The sequence below is a fragment of the Nycticebus coucang genome, chromosome 1 (assembly GCF_027406575.1).
Source record: "Nycticebus coucang isolate mNycCou1 chromosome 1, mNycCou1.pri, whole genome shotgun sequence".
Lineage (NCBI taxonomy): Eukaryota > Metazoa > Chordata > Mammalia > Primates > Lorisidae > Nycticebus > Nycticebus coucang.
Genome location: NC_069780.1, coordinates 125,482,218 through 125,498,949, shown reverse-complemented (window position 1 = coordinate 125,498,949; position 16,732 = coordinate 125,482,218). Strand labels below are relative to the sequence as shown.

The following is a 16,732-nucleotide window of genomic DNA, read 5'->3' as shown; positions in this document are numbered from 1 at the left end:
TATCTTTTAATTGCTAATTTAGCCTCTTGAAACCTCACTGTGTAGCTCTGCCAAGCACAATGTCCTTTTGCTATCCGAAGCTCATAGGAACAAAGTAGGAAGGAAAACTTCATCACCTGGCTTTTGTTTCTAATGTCTATCCACGTCTGAATGACATATTTATATTTGGGGGCAACAAGTCACTAAGGTATCCTCACGTATGTGTTGGGTTACTATTCATAACATCACGAAGATTTCTGGCATCTGGACATGACAGTAATTTTGAAACCTGGCTTCACTACCTCCTGGAAGTATGATCCCAGGAAGTCAGGCTCCTTGTGTTTCACTTCTTTTACCTTTAAACATCTACTAAGAAGCTGTTGTGAGCTTGAAATAAGACGGTACTCATAAACTGATTTTTTTTCAACAGAGTATGGTACATAGGAAGTGCTAATAAATGAAACCTTTGTGTTACTTTTAGAAAAATAAGCATGGCAAGACCGTTTAAATACTGTTGAACTTAAATACAGTACATGCGTCTTGTTTTTAGCTAGTCCATGTGACAGCAAGATGACGAGCAGAGAGATTTATCTTTGACTTGTACCAGTAAAATAATTCAACTTCGGCTTTTAGAAAGATATGTAAGAATTAAGAGTGACAGTCATTTTTTTTTAATTGAAAAACAAGCAAATTCTTAAGTTAAATAACAGTTCATTAATGACACTTAAGAGCAAGTATAACATCAGCCTGTATGTTAAGTATATTATCCTTAGCCACAGAAGGAATGATGTGCCAATGAACTGTCACTTCTTCTACCTGGTGGTAAACTTGTCCAGGGCAGAGCCTGTGACTTATGACCCAGCCAGAATCAAAGAAGCTGGCATAAAGCAGGCAATGATTAATGAGTTTTTGATAAAAAACCTAAGGGTGTGTGCTGTATGGGAATCTTCATCAGCTTCAGAGAACACATAGAGATTCTTAGCTTTGGGGAGGGAGTCACAGCTGATTTTGAGACTGTAACAAGCACACAGTCTTTTCTCCAGAAATAAAGGCAACATGTGGCATGTGGACTTCATAAATTCACTTTCAGGGCCTGGAGTTGAGGCAGCCAGTATTTACCTTCAGACACGAATTCAGAGATTTTACTATTACCACCAACTTCACAATTGTTTTTGGCTACACTGGCTCTTTTTCTCAGTCTGGAAATGTAAGGATTTCTTTTGCTAACTTTTGTGACTTATAGTTCAAGCTTTTCTGAGGCACCTACACTACCCAAAGAACACACAATAACGTACACGAGAAACGAGGAAGTAGAAGGCCCCAGGCCAGACACCACTCTGAGAAATACATAAAACTCCTAGAAGAGAAACCCACCGGTGTAGACAACTCCCAACTATTAAAAGGCATAGTTTACAAAATAGCATTTCTAAGCTTCAGAGAATGGTGTGGGAGAGGCCTGAAAAACTACTGATTCAAGAACTCTAGATGAAGGTAGTGAGTGTGGTGTCAAAATAAGAAGCAGCAAATCCCAACAAAACAATTAAAAATAATGGCGGGGTTGATCCCATAGGGAGAGTTAAGACGCAAACAAACAACCCCCCAAACATGTAAACAAAAAACCCAAAGCCAGAACAAGTGGAAACCCCAGAAGCTCTAATGCTTTAAGGTTCAATGGCAACAGACAACCTAAGCAACCGATGGGTTAGGCCACACCAGTGCATTTCTCCTAAACAAAGCAGGAAAGTGGCCTCTGCGGGAGAGGCCGGGCTCTCAACCTCTCGGTATTCCTGGGACAGTCAGCCCTGATTCTCCCTGCTTAGGCGTGCAGGAACCCGCGCTAAGTGGTCCCTGCGAGAGCTAAGTTACGGAGAGGGCTTCCCAGACGCAGCACCCCGAGCCGCAGCACAACCCCTCAGCGCTAGCCCAGACCCACAACCGCTTCGCAAAGCTCAGCCACGACACGGCAGCCCCAGTTCTTACCATAGTGAGGCCAGCGGTGCCCCAGCCACATCACCCTTCCGGGCCCAGGGCGGAAGAGGCGTGCACGCCCCGCCCACCCTCTCGCCCGTTCCTCCTGTCCGGTTGGGCTCGTTTCGGCACCGCCTCCCGAGAGGCGCGACTCAGACGCTAGAATAGGCTCCTCTCTCCCGGAAGAGGCGGGCATTAGGGCACGACTGCCGTCCTGCTGCGGTAGCTGACACTCTCATTGGCTGCGGTCGTTTAATCCGCGAAAGCCGGGATTTTGCAGGAGTCCGGAAGTAGAGTCTCTGCGAGGTAGGGCCCGGAAGTGGGGCTGTCTCTTAACAGTAATCTGTTGTCCTGTTCTTTTAATCTTTTTTTGTTTCTATTTTTTTTTCTTTTTTGAATTCCCTGTTATTTATCCCTAGAGCTCCACAGTGCGCGAATATTCCTCAATGTGTGAGCTCCTGCCCTTTACTTCTGTGGGCTCTTGGGGATGCCTCGGTTACCTGGCATCGTTTACAGGGCGTGCACCTCTTGAACCTCACTTTTTAGTTTGTCGCGTTGGGTGTAAGGGATTCTTGGAAATACAGAGAACATTCCTTGTTGGTTGTGGGATTGGGAGGACATTGAATCGAGAAGGTTGTGTCGAGTAGGCTTTTTAATCATTCCCCTGACATGAGCTTTCTCTCCTTCCAAACTCTACCCCTTGTTAAACTGTCGGTGGTTTCAACCCAGCGCTGAAACGTTACTAGGCCCTTTGCGGTCAGGAAGGAACTTTGTGCGGTTACCTATGGAAGGATCTGCCTTTTCAGGAGCGCAGCAATTGATTGGGTATTCTAGAGAAATGATCAACCAGCAAAACTAATGACAAGCCAACTTTTGCTTTGAATCAGTATTAATAGTATTTAGGTTTTTCTAATTTTTATAATCCCATTAAATGAGGTTCTGTCTACCTGCCTCCCCAACCCCTAGTTTTTCTTTCTGTATTTTTTTTTTTTTTTTTTAGTTGAAACAGGCACTTTGGTGTATTTGAATGTGTATAGTTCTAGGAATTTTTTAGCAGTCAGACTTTTTCATTCTTTGCTTTTTTAAGCAGATCAGACAATTTTGGCAACTCGTTTGTTCTAAATGTGTGTTTTATTTTTCTCTCAGGTAGCAGAGGGTTCTTTTCAGAATGTTACCAAGTTTTTATTTCAAGGACTCAAGTTGGATAGGGAGAAATGGAAGGTAACTCATGTGAGATACTGGTTTGTGAATTGAACAAACCTCTAGACCCTTCAATAGGGCAACACAATGATTAGAAGATTTAAGATTCTGCTACTTGTGTTTACAGTGTTAAATACTGCACACAAAGGTTTGGTTTTGTTTTAAACCATAACTAACTTGAATTTTTAGTTCATTGTACTGAATTGTCAAGAGTTGTTCAAACATACAAATTAGCAAGTATTTACTGTGAATTCTTGATTTATTGGTGGGATCATTAGATTGCAGCATAGAAACAAAGATGGTCTGTTCTTTTGAGGATTTTAATGGGGATGGGGAAGAATGGAATAAGAAATGTGTAACAATATACAGTACTCTACACCTAATGACAAAATAAGTAATTTAATGCACTCTCTTGTAATTGCCTTACATTATACCTTATAAGTTTGCCATTCAAATTACACAAACATGGTTAGTTAGGAAAGTTATGTTGTATAACTTATCAAAATTGGCTTTTGCATAATATGTCTATATATTATAACTGTCTTTGCTTTCATGTGGAGATTCTCTTGATTTCTGTGACAGTGACACTTCAGAGTAATCCTTCTGTATGAAGCTATGTTTCAGGCTACCTGTGAAAAGCATCAGGAAGCTGAGGCTGTTAAGAGATCAATTGATTTGCTATATATTTATGGACTATAACAATGTTAGGCTATGATTTCTTATGTACCTGAGCTTCAAAATAGTATAGAACAATGTTTGCCATTTATTTTTAAGTTATCCATAGAGAAACAGAAGTGCCAATAGATGAGGCTGAACATATATATGTATAATGTTTATTGTATTTTTGTACAATATCAAACAGTTAATCTGACATGAGATTTTGGGGGGAAGATGGTAGGCAATTGAGCTGCAGGGTTTTCAAGCACATAAGCCCTCTGCTTTTGGTTTTCACTGATGGTGGATTAGTTTGGGTATCATCTTATATCACTATTTCAAAAGTCTTACTGGTTGCTCTGCTGTGAATTCTCATTTCAAACCATTCAGATCATTTTCTTACTAAAAATTAAAACCTGACTGTGTCATTTCTTTATTCCCAAATTACCATCTCTCTTGCATCTAAAAGAATATTTCCAACTTTGGTGTCATGGGTTTTTTAGACATGTATGTAAATATAGTGGATATTTATACTTTTCTGTGGCATGAGTACACAGGTTTCTCACTGATATTGAGGATTAAATGAGCTAATACGAGTAAACCATATAGCCAAGTCTTTGGCATACAGCAGGCACTCAGAAAGTGTTGATTATTATTGTGTGGGTGGGTTTCTCATTCAGTAAATTAGAAGTCCCCAGACAGGGGGAATAGTGTATAATGGAGGAATGATTGAGGTGCATACGTTAGGAATTTAAGCATAGCAGTCTTCCTTTATTCAAGGTTTTGATTTCCACAGTTTCCATTACCTGTAGTCAACCCTGATCTGAAAATATTAGATGGAAAATTCCAGAAATAAACAAGTCATAAGTTTTAAATAGTGGGCCAAGCTGAGTAGGGATGAAATCTTGTGCTGTCCCACCCCATCCTGCTGGGTGGTGAATCATCCCTGTGTCCCACCCATCCCTGCTGTACATGTATATGCTGCCCACCTGCCAGTCACTTAGTAACTGGCTTGGTTATCAGATCCACTGCAGAGGTATTGCAGTGCTTATGTTCAAGTAATTCTTACTTTACTTAAAAACACCTTGAAAAGGCAAGAGTTGTGATGCTAGTAATTTGGATATACCAAAGAGAAGCTGTAAAGTGTTTGTTTTAAGTGAAAAGGTGAAAGTTTTTGATTTAATGAGGAAAGAGAAAAAAATTGTTAAGGCTGCTGAGATCTGTGGCAAGAATAAATCTTTTCTGAAATTGTAGAGAAGGAAAAAGAAATTCATACTAGTTTTCCAGTTTCAGGTCTAACTGCAAAAATTATGCCCGCAGTGTGCGTGAAGTGCTTAATTAAGATGAAAAAGGTGTTAAATTCATGCGTGGAGAACATGAATGGAAACACATTCTGATGCCAGCAACTGGGTTCAGAAGTAACTGGCTTCAGGCCTCCCCTAGAGGTATTAGAACGTATCCCACTCAGATGAGGAGTGAGCGATTGTAAAAGGATTTTGGATTAAATTGATATTGTATTTATACCACCAGACCACTTTCTCCTCATTTTCTCTTTTTGCTTTGTGATAGTGTTGATAGTTCCTTTCACAATACTTACTTTTTTTCAAAAGTTAATGGTTCTGCTTGTTTTTTCTGATCATACACTACCCTCCCTGGGCTGCTGTCCAGGTTCTTGGTATTCTAGTGTTTATCCTTCTATTTCTTTTCTCCTCTTTTTCATTCTCTTCCCCTATGACTTTTCAAGTTAAGACTGAAATGTACAACATGGGGATTAAAATTAATGAAATTGTATTGTGTTAGGGATTTTTGTTAAATAAGTAGATTTTTAGCTGTTTTTGTCACAAAAGCAGTAACTATGAAAGATGCTGGATGTTTATCTACTATTCTTCTATCTATATGTGTCCCATAACATCATGTCGTAAACCTCAAATATACATCATAAAATTTACTTTAAAAAAGAAGTTGTACCCCGAATAAGAGTTTTGTTTGATCCATATGTTCTTTCTTTCACCTTAAGAAATGCTCTTCTTAACCTTTCTCCATTTAATTGCTCTTCTCTGCAACAATTAACTCTTAAAGAGTTCTCTATGCTCCCTATCCCAGTTACTCTTTTCTTATTCTTTCTTGAGCTTACTCCACCATGCCTCTCGCTCCCGCACTGCCCCACATTGCTCTTGTTAGTGCCACTCGTGATCTCTAAGTGTTGATCATTCTCACTCCACGTTGTATTTGATGCACCATTAACTCTGGACACAGTTAATCACTCCCTTCTCCACAATGTGTTTTCTTCACCTGATTTCCGGTACACTGTACGCTCTTGGTTTTCCTTCTACCTCTTTGGCTGTGTCTGCTCAGTCTCCTTTGCTGTATCCTTCTAGTCTTCTCAGTCCTTTATTAAGGAAGTACTCTAGGGTTCAGTTGCCAAGTTCTAAAACATGTCCCTGAGGGTACTACTCAGTAGGTTTTGGTTGAAAGAACTTGACTGGGCATTTGGATTTGTAATTCCTAATCTGCAGTCTGAAGTGCTGAATTACTTATCATTTCCATGTATTTTCTTGTTTCTAAGCTTTTGCTCGTGCAGACTCTTCTGCCTGCAGTACCCTTCCTTAACTTTTTTGCTTTTCGCCTAAACCCTTTCGCCTCTCCATTTCTCCTTTAAATTTCATATTAGATACAGGTCAAGGAAGCCTTCCCTAAAACATCAGGCTGGGTTAAGTGCTGCATTTCAAAGGAGCTCCAAGCCTACTCTGTATTTTATCAGATTGTATTATACTTCTCTTTGGGTGTCTGTGTCACCCAAGGAGAATCACTGTATCACTAAAGAGCTAGGAATATGTCTTAATCATCTTTAGAATGTCAAAGTTGATACATAGGGAGTAATGGATGAATATTTTAATGCACTAATAGCATGACCAAAGACGGGGGGATGATAGAGTCTTACTCTGTTGCTCTGGGTATAGTACTGTGACATCATTATTGCTCACAGCAAACTCAAACTCTTTGGCTCAAGCAATCCTCCTGCCTCAGCCTCCTAAAGCATAGTTTTGATTTCAGGGTGGGTCTTCTGAGTATAAAATCAATGCTCTATTTGTTATATCTTGATTCCTAGGAAAAAAGGTAGCTGTCTTTAAAATAATAGACACTGTGTCCTTTTTATACAATTAGGAGGTAGTTAATGCATTTTTTAGGCTTAAGTAAGTTGCTGCTTCTTAGTGAAGCTGTCAGTACTGAAGAGAAAGTAAGTTGTGCTTTTTTGCCAAGGGCATTGGCTGAAATCATTGATTAGGGGACTATTGTAGTCAGCACATTTTTAATGTTGATGAAATTAGGCTTTTTTGGAGAGAAAAGCCCTGTTGAGACTTGTATTGCCAAAAAAAAGAAATAGAATTCCAAGTTGTTCACGAGGCATTCATGTTTTTGCTAGAGGCCATTGCTACCAGAGGCTTTATTTTCACTTTTGCTTGTGTTCCACCTGGAAAACCCAGGCTGTTTATAAGATAATGCAGACATTTTCTTTTACTGATGTGGAAATTTGCTCCTAAGATTGGTTTAGTGATGATTAATTTGTTAACACAATCTCTGACACTTTCCACAAAATTTAGGTAAACTAATTTTGCATTTAAAATAATGTTTAATCTGGCTCGGCACCTGTAGCTCAGCTGCTAGAGTGTTGGCCACATGCACTGGGGCTGGCAGGTTTGAACCCAGCCCGGGCCTGCCAAACAACAACTACAACAAGAAAATAGCTGGATGTTGTGGCGGGTGCCTGTAGTCCAAACTACTTGGGAACCTGAGGCAAGAGAATTGCTTAATCCCAGGAGTCTGAGGTTGCTGTGACCTGTGAAGCCACGATAGTCTACTGAGGGTGACAAAGTGAGACTCTGTCTCAAAAAAAAAAAAAAAAAAATTACTGATACAGAGTAGAAAAAATTTGATTTATGTGACAACTGAGGTAATCCACAAACAATGAAACCAAGATAGGCACACCTGAAAGCCTAGGAAACCAATGGGAATTGTTATATGTAAATGTAGCAGGAATTGGGGTGATGCATACTTACATTAGTGTATTAGCTATGGGTAATTCCTGCTCGTGAGGGAGACCATTTTCTACTTTCTGGAAAAGTCCATGCTTTTCTTTACTCATTTTCTTCACTTTAAATAAAAACTTTGATTCTGGGTGGTGCCTGTAGTTCAGTGGGTAGGGTGCTGGTCATGTACACCAAGGCTGGTGGGTTCAAGCCTGGCCAGGCCAGCTAAACAACAATGACAATTGCAACAACAACAAAAATAGCTGGGCATTGTGGCAGGTGCCTGTAGTTCCAGCTACTTGGGGGGCTGAGGCAAGAGAATCGCTTAAGCCCAAGAGTTTGAGGTTGCTGTGAGCTGTGATGCCATGGAACTCTACCGAGGGCAACATGATAAGACTCTATCTCAAAATAATACTAAGACTAATACTAATACTAATGTTTAATCCTGGATAATGAGCAGGTTTCCTGACTACTCTTTGTGATTGGCATTCTGAATTCAGACTGTCTTCTGAATGATATTAATGTTGCAGGCTATAAACAAATTACTGTATCTTCACTCGCCTTTTAGGACTGACAATAAAGGAAATAGTTTATAGATTCTAAAAAGTCTTTGGAATTAAATTAATGGGTTTGAAAATGATAATTAGGCTTGGGGTTAAATTAAGTAATCAAACATAACTGTTACTTGGAGGACACTGTGTCTTGAATTTGTGTGTCATTCCAGAGATTTGCTATCCCTAAAGAAGTGACCAAAATGTTTATATAGCAAAGAGTTTAACTTGATCTTTTGTTAGAGGATGCTATTAGCTTACCTGTTATTTTGTCTGAGCAGTGAATGAGAATTTTATTGGGTAAAGAAGGACCTTGCTTAATTGCAACAGAAATAAGTGGCTGCTAAGAGATGTAGCCAGTTTTGAAACTTGTCGAAATCTTGGCAGTATAAATATTGTCCTACTGAGACATGTCAATATTTACAATACAGTTTGGAAGTTGCTAAGTTCCTGTTTAAGAAATGTGACCCTAGGATTGAACATAGTATATCAATAAATAAGGAACATGTCCAAACGAACAGCTGCTCAGAGAAAATGGAATTGCATCTGTCTAAACTTTGGGGCACTTAAAAAGTTAAAGTTTAAAAGTTTATGATATTTCTTTGATAATTGGTAGGTATATGCTTGTATGATATAGCATGCGAATACAGTTCCATGTATGGCTTTAACCTAAGTGTTTTTTAAAAATGACAACATAATTGCTATTTATAACTTTGCAAATTCATTGTGGTATGATGCTCATCCATAAATTGGATAAAACAACTTGCCTAATATTGTTTAGGAACCAATCCCTCCCCTCATTTTAAACATTGTTTTTAAAGAGAAATTGGCTCAAGTCATGATTTAAACATTAACTTCAGGAACTAAAAGTTTTGTTCTGAGAACTTCCTAAATAGTAATAGAGAAACTGTAAGTTTTTGAAGTTTAGTTGTAAGGAGGAAATCTGACCTAGTTATTTTCATCTGACTACTATGAGTCAGAAGAAAATCTGTGGAGTAAAGAGCAAGTAAAATTGAGGTGTTTGGTTGAATATCACAGATTACCACTGTTAGTGCCCACATGAATGGCGCTCTCATTTAACAAAGAGCATTTTGATGCAAAATAGACATTTGAAGCTTGTTTATGAAGTTATTGGAACCACACAATCTTACATCTGTTTTGCAGATTTCAGTAGAAGGTTAAACTTAACATTCTTTGAATGTAAGTCACCAAACAATCTTAACAACATAAAACCTGTATTGGGACTAGTTCTCTCTTTGCTTCTCTTTTAGATAGCAGAGATTGATGACTTTCATATAGTAATTAAATAATTTAACCATTTCATAATGTTGTGTTTATATTGTAACGAATGGATGAAAAATGCAATTGAGATCATACATGTGTATGCTGTCAGAAGCTACATTTGTTTCGATAAATATCTAGATAAGCATGAGAAAACAAACTTGCTTTTAGGCTTATAAAAGGCTCTTCACCTGTTCTTTTCAGATGTATTAATCAAAACTAGAAGAGAAAGTCATACAGTTTTAAAACTTATATTGATTGGATTTTTTTTTTAGAATGTGCCCGTGTTCTTAGGTAAGATGTTGGATTTTGAGGAGAAAACATTGGACTTCTTAGTAGTAACTTTTAAAAACTTGGACAAATACTTTACTATGTAATGAAGACTTGAACCTTTGTTTTCAATAGACATTTATATTAGGATTTTTTCCTAGAACTGGTAGGGCCTTTTGCAAAATACTCAGCAGTTGTCTTTTTGAACCACCTATTACGAGTTATTTATCCTGTGATAATAACAGTGTTGTCAATGTTTTCAAAATGTCTTGTGTTTTAGATTGGGTAAGACCATCAGCATATTAAGGTGATCAGGTAAAACTTTCTGTGAATATTATGAACTTAATATAATGTTTCTTCATGTGTGGTTGTAGTGATGGAATAGACACATACTTTCAACATTTTTATAAGTACTATTGATACCGGAATTTCAGGTTCTTGGTCTTGGTGATTTGAAGAATAAATTGCGGACCACAGGTCGGTGGTAAGACAGAATTTATTTGCAGAGAAGAATACGAAAACTCTAAAGCTCCTGGAGAGAAAACTCAAGTGGGGGAGAAAAGCTCTTTTAGTCTCTCTCCATCTTGCTGTGCACGGGTTCCTTGGCCAGGAAATGAATGGACACAGTCTCTTCTCCTGGGGCAAGGTGAATGAATGGACACAGTCCACTCACAGAATTGAGGCCTAGGAAACTTACATGAAATTGACCTAGGCATAGGAAATGGGTGTTCCTTATTCAGTCAGAAGTGTAAAGGGAAGAAGACACCAGGCGCCAGTGTCTCCCCACCAGTTTTTCGGTCCCTTTGGCTATTGGAGCTTCCGGTGAGGGCAGCCCCCCCCCCTTGCCTACCCTCCAGCTCACTGGTTCCTCTGCCCACTGCCGCTGCACCAAAATGGCCAAGGCGGAGGCGGCAGGTCCACCAGCTCAGCACCACCACGCCACATGTCCTGTATCACTATGAGATAATTGAGGTTAAGAGAATTAAGTGATTTGGTGAAGTCTACACAACTGATGATTAATAATAGATCATACTGAAGTCCATCTGATTCCAGAGTCTGACACAGGGTAGATTAATCAAAAGGGAATTTCTTGGCTTTGTAGCTAAAACATCCATGGTCAGATCTGGATTCTGGTGCAGCTGGAATCAAATCTGACCTGTTGCCCACCACTAAATTCTTCTTTCTGCTGTGTTGATTTCGTTCTTAACAGTTCCAGGCTCACAACATCCTAACACCAAATTCCATACAGAAAAATCTACCTCCTTTATAACGAAAATAGAAAAATGGAAGTTTTTTTTTTGAGATAGACTTTCAGTCAGCCTGGGTAGAGTGCTATGGCATCCTAGCTCACAGCAATCTCAAACTCTTGGGCTCAACCAATCTTCTTGCCCCTGCCTTCCAAGTAGCTGGGACTATAGGCGCCTGTCACCACGCATGTCTAGTTTTTCTTTGTTTAATAGAGACAGGATCTCACTCTTCCTCAGTCTGGTCTAGAACTTTTGAGCTCAGGCAATCCGCCTGCCTTAGTCTTCCAGAGTGCTAGGATTACTGGTGTGAGCTACTGTGCCTGGCCTGAAAATAGAAGTCTTGATATTGAACCTCATTAGTCTTAGTTGTCCTCACTTGAATCATGTGGTCATCTCTGAATCAATCACTGGAGATTAGAACGTAGTGTTTAGTTTAGGTCTGACTCTGGGGCCAGAGTCAGGCTGATCAAAGCTTTTGGGCTGAATAGCAGAGATGGGAGTTATTAGAAGCTTTGTTACTATAGGCAGGGGAAGTCTGTGTCAGATGGCAAAGTCAACACATTCTCTTTAAATGTTGGGTGAATGAATACTTTTAACCTGAAATGGTATGGGCAGTGGGCCATAACATTGATAGCACTCTCTGACTAATGTTTCGAGATAGCTGATGATGGTAAATCCTGTATTTGGCATCCTTGGGTGTGTATGTTTTTAAGAAACTAAAAAGGAACTGTATAATCTAGAGTCATTCAAATCAGTACAAATTAAATTAAATTAGACATTTGAATTAGGCCCACTTATTGATTATGTGCAAGGGTCTGTGAAATATGTATTTGATTCATATTGGTTAGGTCAAAAATCTAAGATTGTGTGATTTTAATGATATTGCACATCATGGGCAATTTTAGAAAACATCAGCACTCATTATTTTTGTTTCTTTACAATTATTACATGTAATCATTGAATATGCATATGAAGTAGTTCATATGTTGACTATTTTCTAGTATTTGTTTTTATATGCCTTGGTTTTAAGAGCAACCTATTAAATTTCATTCTTCTTCTTAAAATATAACCAGTAGAGCAGTGCCTGTGGCTCAAAGGAGTGGGGCGCTGGCCCCATATGCCGGAGGTGGTGGGTTCAAACGCAGCCCCTGCCAAAAACTGAAAAAAAAAAAAAAAAGAAAAGAAAGAAAGAAAAAAAAAATAAAGCCAGTAAATATTGAAATTATTTTCAGTTGAATATAAAATATTTTTCATCTTTAGTATCTTGGATATAATGTGCCATAGCAAAATTTACCAGTGTGCTATTGCCCCAGTATTCTTGGTATAATGCTTATAGATAGGAATATTTACTAAAAAGCTAATACTGAATTCTATGTATTTTTTAGATAGGCTTCTAAGTTTTGAAGCATTAAATTGTATAATATTTAAGAATAAAATTTTAGGAGGGACATGGTGGCTTATGCCTGTAATCCTAGTACTCTGAGAGGCTGAGATGGGTAGATTGCCTGAATTTAGGAGTTCAAGACCAGCCTGAGCAAGAGTAAGGCTCCATCTCTAAAAAGTAACTGGACATTGTGGCAGGCGCCTATAGTCCCAGCTACTTGGGAGGCTGAGGCAAGAGGATCGCTTGAGCCCAAGAGTTTGAGGTGACCTGTGATGTTCTGGCACTATACAGGGGGAACAAAGTGAGACTGTTCCAAAACAAAAAAAGAATAAATTTTTAGTAGATTCCTCCTCCTCGTTCTCCTTCCTTCTTCCTTTTTCCTTCTTCTTCTTCTTCTTTTTTTTTTTTTTTAACAAATACACCCTCTAATGAATATAATCAGCCTGATGGTCAAATCACAATTATTGAAACCTCTTTTTAAATACATTTTATTATGGAAAATTTCAAATATATACAAATGCAAAGAGAATAATGGATTTCTCTGTAGGGATGGGTGATGGCAGCCGGCACCACAGTTATCAAATCACGTTCCATCATATATATTTCATTTATATACTACTCAGCCTTCACTCTTCTTTTCTAACTTACTTTGAAACAAATCCCAGACGTCACATCATTTAATCTGTAAATGCTGCAATATATTTCTCTAGAAAGTAAGGACACTTTAAAAAACATAGACACAATTCTAGTAATATACCTTTAAAAATTAATACTAATTACTTAATAACATCAAATACTTAATGTCTTTATATTTCTTAAATTACCTGATAAATTTTAAGTTTGTTGGTTGAATTTTAATTTAAAGACAGACTATAAATTGCAGTTGTTTATGCTTATTAGGATATTTCACTTCTATGGGGTGGCCAGTCATCCTGGTTTTCCTGAGATTGGGAGATTTCTTAGGACCTGGAAATTCCAGTTTTTAAATTAGGAAAATCTCAAGAAAACTTAGGTGGTTAGCTTACTTTTATTTTCAGAATTGCTGGGATTTAATTTTGACGGTTTGATTAGATTCATGTTAGTGTTTATCCTATTTTTTAGCATGAGTATATTATATATAGTGGGATGGAGAGAATTTATGGGTTTTACCAAGGAAACATATTTAAGCCATTGGGTTATGAGTCCTTTTCTATATATACTGCAAAATGCAGTAAATTTGACTTTAAAACAGAATTTGTATCAGGAAAGAAAAGAAGTCAGAATGTTGAAAATAACTTAGAAATTGTGCCTGGGAAATAAATATGTGATTACATATTCAATTAGCTATATAAGTCCTCATGTGCTGTTTGTAACTGCTACTATCTTTTGAACCATCTGCAACTGCTATTTCATAGGTTAAAAACTGTTAAATATTGGTAATTTTATATGGTTCCTAAATATTTCTGTATGGGTGATGGTTGAATTACATAGCATCAACAATTGAGGTTGTGTCATAGATTTATTTTTTTCTTTTCTGCGGTTAACTCTCATTTGTCTTGTACCCAATCTTATCATTTATCCCCTTGTTTGTCATAAAAAATAGACAAATTAATGGTACAGTTGTAAGTAAATGGTAGTTTTGTGCATGGAGGGAAAAGTACAGTGCAAGTCTTGTTCCTTTTCAGTACAAGTGCTTTTAGTTATATTTCAGTTCTGAGTAACATATTTCTTTTAAGTAGAAAAGACTGTATTAGGAACACCCTCAGTCTTCTGTAATTAAACTAGGAGAGAACTGTCAAAAATTTCAAGGCTGAAGAAATTATAATTACTAAGTTCTTACCAAAAAAGATTGTTGCTTGGTTAACACTGTATTTCAGGTACTATCTTATCTCTTCAGTTCTGTTAAGTGTCCTTCTCACAAGAAACTGCAATTAGAACTAAAGTACTCTTGTGACAGCACAGAAAGTTTGTAAAACAGTAAGTGTATTTGCATCCTTTCTGCCAAGGTTATTTGTAAGCACCTTTGGCCATTGGATGAATGCACGTATGAAGGAAGTCATAGCCTTAGAACTTTGGATCCAATTTTAAAGGCACTTTGGCGCTGAGTAGTAGACTGTATGTGGGAAATCTATTTGTTCCTCAAGTCATTTTATTGCTTTTTAATACCCACTTCATAGGGTAAGAGTAAAGTAAGGAGAGGAAGTGAAATTTAAACGAATCACTGAAACTAATGATTATTAGTGGTGTTTGAAAAGATAAGCGGGGGATATTAGCAGTAATGTGGTATTTGAAATGGCAGCAAGTGGCATTACAGACATGAGAGGTAACTGAGAATGGACTTTGACCTTGGCAGAGATGCCTTATTTTTTAGGCTTATTTTAGAGTTCTAATACTTCACAACTGAAGCGTCAAATTAATGTCTTTCTTGAACCTCAGCTTCAGGTTACTGAACAAGATTATGTTAACAGTTGTAACTATATTTCATTACTATGGGGTGCCAGTCATCCTGGTTTTCCTGAGATTGAGAGATTTCCTAGAACCTGGAACATCCTGTTTTAAAACTAGGAAAATCTTAGGAAAACTTGGACAGGTGGTTACCTTACTTTCATTTTCAAAATTGCTGGGATTTAATTCCTACATGTTTAGGAAGGTATTTAATTCTATAAATTCTGTACACTTAAAAGTTTAGAAAATTCTAAGCTAAATATATTATTTCAGGAAAGCACTTTTTTTCTAATAGAAACTTGATATTATTGTGTTAATTGTTTTGGAAATTCAAAAGCAAATTGATTTTGTGGTCATTTAAAAAAAGATGCAGTTATTAATGATGAAAATACTGGGAATAAATTATTAATTAAAAACATACTGAATGTTGAAAGTCTGATAAAAAGATAAATGTGAACAGTCATATTATTGTACTAAGCAAATAAGAAATAGTCCTTTTCTTTGCACTTACTTTTTCTAAATTGTTATGTGATGTTTGTCTTATCAGAAGCGAATATCATAGTGGTTGTTGGTATAAATCTTCCTTTTCTTTTTATCTAGCAATCATGTATGTTCCTGTCCTTGAATTATATAACATGACCAGACTTAAAAATCTGTCTTAAAAATTGGTTTGCAATTGCCATGGCAGTCTTCTTCATGAAGTCTTCCCCCAGGCCAATATCTTCCAGTGTTTTTCCTATGCTTTCTTTGAGGATTTTTATTGTTTCATGCCTTAAATTTAAGTCCTTTATCCATCTTGAATCAATTTTTGTGAGTGGGGAAAGGTGTGGGTCCAGAAGACTGCCATGGCAATTGCAACAACAACAAAAATAAACAAATGGGACTTCATTAAACTGAAAAGCTTCTGTACAGCTAAGGAGACAATAACCAAAGCAAAGAGACAACCTACACAATGGGAAAGGATATTTGCATATTTTCAATCAGACAAAAGCTTGATAACTAGGATCTATAGAGAACTCAAATTAATCCACATGAAAAAAGCCAACAATCCCATATATCAATGGGCAAGAGACATGAATAGAACTTTCTCTAAAGATGACAGACGAATGGCTAACAAACGCATGAAAAAATGTTCATCATCTCTATATATTAGAGAAATGCAAATCAAAACAACCCTGAGATATCATCTAACCCCAGTGAGAATGGCCCACATCACAAAATCTCAAAACTGCAGATGCTGGTGTGGATGTGGAGGGAAGGGAACACTTTTACACTGCTGGTGGGACTGCAAACTAGTACAACCTTTCTGGAAGGAAGTATGGAGAAACCTCAAAGCACTCAACCTAGACCTCCCATTTGATCCTGCAATCCCATTACTGGGCATCTACCCAGAAGGAAAAAAATCCTTTTATCATAAGGACACTTGTACTAGACTGTTTATTGCAGCTCAATTTACAATCGCCAAAATGTGGCAACAGCCTAAATGCCCACCAACCCAGGAATGGATTAACAAGCTGTGGTATATGTATACCATGGAATACTATTCAGCCATTAAAAAAAAAATGGAGACTTTACATCCTTCGTATTAACCTGGATGGAAGTGGAAGACATTATTCTTAGTAAAGCATCACAAGAATGGAGAAGCATGCATCCTATGTACTCAATCTTGATATGAGGACAATTAATGACAATTAAGGTTATGGGGGGGAGCAGAAAGAGGGATGGAGGGAGGGGGTTGGGGCCTTA

General features: G+C 37.7%; 2 protein-coding genes across 6 annotated transcripts in view; one reads left to right on the top strand and one right to left on the bottom strand.

Moving 5' to 3' along the window:
* The window catches only part of TMEM167A (transmembrane protein 167A), a 30,024-nt gene extending 27,984 nt beyond the window's left edge, over positions 1–2,040 (bottom strand). Inside the window, exon 1 of the mRNA XM_053587212.1 lies at positions 1,960–2,040. Within this exon, the coding sequence (XP_053443187.1) occupies positions 1,960–1,962 (3 nt within the window). The 5' untranslated portion in view covers positions 1,963–2,040. The remainder of the gene's footprint in view (positions 1–1,959) is intronic.
* Positions 2,041–2,174: 134 nt separating this feature from the next.
* XRCC4 (X-ray repair cross complementing 4) overlaps positions 2,175–16,732 on the top strand; it is a 299,449-nt gene continuing 284,891 nt past the window's right edge. The window contains exon 1 of one of the 5 annotated variants that reach the window (XM_053587157.1): positions 2,175–2,253. Coding sequence is in view for 2 of the 5 variants with exons in the window: in XM_053587148.1 (XP_053443123.1) it covers positions 2,394–2,464 (71 nt within the window). In the remaining 3 variants the exon portion in view is untranslated. Of the gene's footprint in view, positions 2,254–2,293; positions 2,465–16,732 lie in introns of those variants that run through there. The other 4 variants (XM_053587196.1, XM_053587189.1, XM_053587148.1 and 1 more) reach the window with 4 other exon arrangements.